Raw genomic sequence first — 5000 nt, 5'->3', positions numbered from 1 at the left:
TTTATGCGTCAGGTACTTTAGGTTTGTTTGTTGACTACCTAAATAGCCCTTAAAAATAAAACAATAACCCCACCCATCCCCCTTATACATCCAGAATACATGTTACGCGACTATAGAGAAATATGCAGATCACCATAAAATCTCACTGATTGACCTAAAATTGGAAAGAGATATCCTTCTGCTGTTTTTATGGCTTCATATTATTTCTAAGTACATATTGTTGTTATCTATAACATTTGGAATAAAAAACTTTCTTCTATCAAGAATAGTAACAATGTGATGAAAAAAGTTGATATTTCTTATATATTTTATACACTTAAAACGGCTTTGGGTCAAATTGACCCCAAACAACACCTATGCGTAAAGCATGTGTGCAGGACATTGAAAACATATCATGTTACATTTTGTGTTTACCCAGTTGTCTCCATTAAATTAGGAAAAATCATTAAATATGAAGCAAAAAAAACATGTCAATCATTTATTTAGAGACGTTAAACATTGAATGGGGTCAAATTGACCCCAAACATAATAAGAGGGTTAAAAAGTTTAGCAGAACAAAGAATCATCCCTTGGCACCACAATCTACACGAGAAATCGATGTTGAGAAATTAGTTTAAATCCGGCCCAGTTTGCAATTTGCATAGGATTTAAACTAAGTTAATGTAGGTAGCCTTGATTAGTAATTCTTCACACTGTATTGTTTCAAGCTTTCACTTCCATATATGAAACGCTGCCTGCTCCGGCCGCCATTAGGCATTAGTCATCTTGAGGGCACAGAAAAAAAAAAATCAAGTGAACATTTTTGATTGTGTTTGGTGTTTTTTTTTCCTACATTTCCCAGGGCTGGGGAAAACCAACAGGCAACACCGGAACCCTTTTCTGCAGAATTACACAACGATCAACAAGCCATTATTTTTACTAAACTTTCCTTAGCAAGAATCTATCGCTTTAAGAACTGAAATGACAGCCAGGTGCATGTTGTGCTGCTCATTAGACCAAGCTCCAATACCGGGATACCCTTTGTGTATTGTACCTTGAAGACCAAGAACCTTTATAAGATAAGAGACACCAACATCATAAGGCAATCTTGTGTATTGTACCTTGAAGACCAAGAACCTTTCTAAGATAAGAGACACCAACATCTTAAGACAAGCTTGGTAGGGCCATGTGTACAGGAAATAGAAGCCCACTCCATTGAAACTGTGCAGTTCTAGCATCTTTACTGATAGGCCATCATCTCGAGCTAACAACTGGAGCGCTGTCAGAAGTGTGTGTGTGTGTGTGTGTGTGTGTGTAAGCAGTTCTAGCATCTTTACTGATAGGCCATCACCTCTTGAGCTAACAACTGGAGCTCCCAGCTGTGTGTGTGTGTGTGTGTGTGTCTGTGTGTGTGTGTGTGCGTCTGTCTGTCTGTGTGTGTGTAAAGAACAGGACAAAGACCAGTGTGACCATGAGAATTAAAACTTTTATTAGTGTATTTATGAAGTCTGCATATGCAACACGCCTGAAAAGCTTATCGCCTGAAGTACACGTCCTACCCATACGTCTCTCTCTAATAGTAGTAGAACAAGCTCACCAACTGTTAAATGCTTTGCCAAAAAACAAGTTTTTTTTTTATTGAAAAAAGTCAAATAAAATGCTATATACACACATATATATATATGCATATATGTCTGGTCCGCTTACAGATCTATTTGGTATCCTTTTTCCAATCCCCAGTCAAAATGATGTGGGCAGGATGATGATTCCCCCCCCCCCAGTGTTGGCATGGCAACCGCATCATCTCGCGGCGGAGACCATGTCAATCATCTTCTTCAACTCTCACTAGATGCACTTTTTAAGTACAATCGATCGCAAGTGTAATAAGATCACCAAAGATCAAATAAAAGACAATGGCCGGGGCGGGCGGGCGGGGAAGAGCAGGAATGAAGATTTCGCAGAAGAAAAAAAATAAAAATAATAATAATAATAATAATAAAAAAAATGAAATAAGTCTCGCCACTGCCACAACAAGTAAAGAATGACTGACGGCTAGCACACAGTTAGCATGACTGACGGCTAGCACACAGTTAGCATGACTGACGGCTAGCTCTCCAGTTAGCATGACTGACGGCTAGCTCTCCAGTTAGCACGACTGACGGCTAGCACACAGTTAGCACGACTGACGGCTAGCACACAGTTAGCTCACAGTTAGTAGGAAGATGAATGACTGACGGCTAGCTCACAGTTAGTAGGAAGTTGTAGAACAAGCACACACTAAAAAAAAAAAAAACATTTTTAAAAAGAATTTGCACTACTCTCCCCGTTTAAGCAGTCTCTCATTTTGAAGTGTTCTTTTCCAATTGCAAATGAAATGAAACACAGCCAACTTTGTTCAACATGGGACTTTAGGTGTGGGCTTTCAGTTTTCCCTTGATTGAGGGAGGGAAAAAGGTTCCGAGGGAAGGAGGATAGTGTTCGCTCCTAAAGAAAGCAAGGGGCAGTTGATTTCACCTTCAGGGAACGTGGAACAAAAAGGAAAAAAGAACGAGAAAGAAAAAAAAAGGAAACGGTGAAGTCAGAGGCCTGTTCAACTGATTGGGTGCTTCTTTTTTTTCTGCTGAACGGGGGGGCCAAGAGCGGGGGGGGGGGGGGGGGCAGCCTGGAGGAGGTGAAGGACATGGGGCGGAGGGGGGGCAGCTGGAGAAGAGGGGGGGGGGGGGGGCAGCTGGGGTAGGTGCTGTCTGCTGAATCATTTTCTATGACGGGGCTCGTTTACTTTATGAAACCATGTTCCAATAAAATGAGGGCATGATCTAAAAAAATACTCAATTCTAATAAAAAGGAAGAGAGCTTTAAAGATTTTAAATATATTTATATATAAAAATACATGAAAATACAAAAAGTAGCTAAAAGAAAGATAAAAGAAAAAAAAAAAAAAAAAGAATCTGGTAATTGTGTAGGATAGCCTAGGTTTATCAACACTTAAAGCTTAAATACTTGAATTTTGAAAAGATTTGGACTGAGAGACCGTGTTCTTTGTTCATTTTTTTTTCTTAAGTGACCGCAAGAATATTTTGTTTCTCCTTCACGAGAAAAGCCACATTCTGAGTCAGCTGGCTCTGGAGGCCATCACTCGGCCTGGACCTCCTCGGGTCGGGTCGGGGGGAGAGAGGAGGCCCAGCTGGAGCGCACGGCACCGAAACCCAGAACCAGCGCCACGGCGCCGCGCGGGGGGACAGCAGAGGGGGCAGCAGAGGGGGTCTGCAGGGTCGGTTTGATTAGGGTCGTTATCGTCGCTCACTAGATGCCGAGTCTCTGCCTTTTGGGTTTCCTTTATGACAACATTCCTATCTGTTCATATTCAATTTAAAAGAAGCATGTCTTAGAACAGCACACCTCAAATAAAAAAAGGCAACATTCTCTTCGAGTAGGGGAGGGGGGGCGAGGGCCAGGAATTGGGCTTTAACCTTTTTTTTGGAAATGGAAGGGAGAAAAAAAAAAAAAAAAAGAGCATCTTTTGGCATTCCTTTCAGAGCAAAACAAACTGAGGGAAATAAATCACAACAGGCGAGATAAATGAGAGTTAATACTTTTGGACCTTTTCAATTAGTCTCGCAAAGACACAAGTCAGAAATGCAACTTTTTGCCAGAAAAAGTAACTTTTTTTGTCCAGCAGCAGACAAATTTTAGGAGCTCGAAGCCAAGAAGTATTTACCATTTTCAAATTTTATAACTTCATTGAAGGGAAAAAAAAAAAAAAAAAAATTATAAAAAGCTTACGGCAACACTCGTGCCAAGTATTACCTGCCTTTCCGATAATTTCCCCACAACATACATACACTTTTCCGGGTCTTTCTAAAAAATCAATTTACATTTCAGTTCTACCACTAACACATTTAATATCGAGGGTTTTAGGAGGAGAAGAATCAAAGAATCAAAGGTGCGTGAAGCTGAAACAACAGCAAGTGCCGAGCTCTGTTCCCAACGCTGAAAACATCAGTATCAGGAGGAGGCCAGAGAAGAGAGAAAGAGAAAAAGAAAGAGAGAGAGAGAGAGAGAAAGAGAAAGAAAGGATTCACAAGTACTATGAAAGAGAGGGGTTATAGCAAGTCTGTTGTTCTTCTAGTTGTCGTACTTTTTGTTTTGTTTGCTTTTTTGTCATTTTTTTTTTTTTTTTTTTTTCTTTTCTTTTCTTTCTCTTTAGTGATTGTAGACTCAGTTGTGGTTGCCAGGGGCGACGGGTTGCCAGGGGCGACGGTCGGTCCCGGGTCCCGGTGGCGGAGGCGGAGGCTTTTAGGACATACTGGAGCACCGGACCGAAGGGGAACCCATCTGGGTCAGGACCTTGTCCAGCCACTGCAGGGGCCCGTTCAGATGCAGCTCGATCCAGCACGGGGTGCTCGTCACCGTCTGTCTCCTGTGGAGGAGCGGAGGAGAGGAGAGGAGAGGGGGAGAGGAGCGGAGAGGGGAAGAGAGGGGAGGAGAGGAGGAGAAGAGGAGAGGAGAGGAGGAGAGGAGAGGAGAGGGGAAGAGAGGGGGAGAGGAGAGGAGAGGAGAAGAGAGGGGGAGAAGAGAGGAGAGGAGAGGAGAGGAGGGGAGAGGGGAGGAGAGGGGAGGAGAGGGGGAGAGGAGAGGAGAGGAGAAGAGAGGGGGAGAAGAGAGGAGAGGAGAGGAGGAGGAGGAGAGGGGAGGAGAGGAGAGGGGAAGAGAGGGGGAGAGGAGAGGAGAGGAGAAGAGAGGGGGAGAAGAGAGGAGAGGAGAGGAGAGGAGAGGAGAAGAGAGGAGAGGAGAGGAGGGGAGAGGAGAGGGGAGGGGAGGAGAGGAGAGGAGAGGAGAGGAATGGTGAGCGAGTGTCGACACAGGAAGATCATCAACCATTCTGACCATTTCCACCGATGATGTGATTGGAGTTTCCAGTGAGTTTACAGAACACTTCTCTATTCGACTGAAACACACTTTGGTTATTGGGAACAAAAGGGCCAAGGGTACTGTAAACTGCATATTGTGAAAATGCACGA

General features: G+C 43.3%; 1 protein-coding gene across 2 annotated transcripts in view; it reads right to left on the bottom strand.

Moving 5' to 3' along the window:
- Positions 1-3340: 3340 nt before the first annotated feature.
- smad2 (SMAD family member 2) overlaps positions 3341-5000 on the bottom strand; it is a 27646-nt gene continuing 25986 nt past the window's right edge. For both annotated transcript variants that reach the window (XM_031577602.2, XM_031577601.2), the window contains exon 10: positions 3341-4399. In XM_031577602.2, the coding sequence (XP_031433462.1) occupies positions 4276-4399 (124 nt within the window). In that variant the 3' untranslated portion in view covers positions 3341-4275. The remainder of the gene's footprint in view (positions 4400-5000) is intronic.

Source organism: Clupea harengus, chromosome 12 (assembly GCF_900700415.2).
Source record: "Clupea harengus chromosome 12, Ch_v2.0.2, whole genome shotgun sequence".
NCBI lineage: Eukaryota > Metazoa > Chordata > Actinopteri > Clupeiformes > Clupeidae > Clupea > Clupea harengus.
Note: the sequence above shows the minus strand (reverse complement) of the source record. Positions and strands in the feature narration are given on the sequence as shown.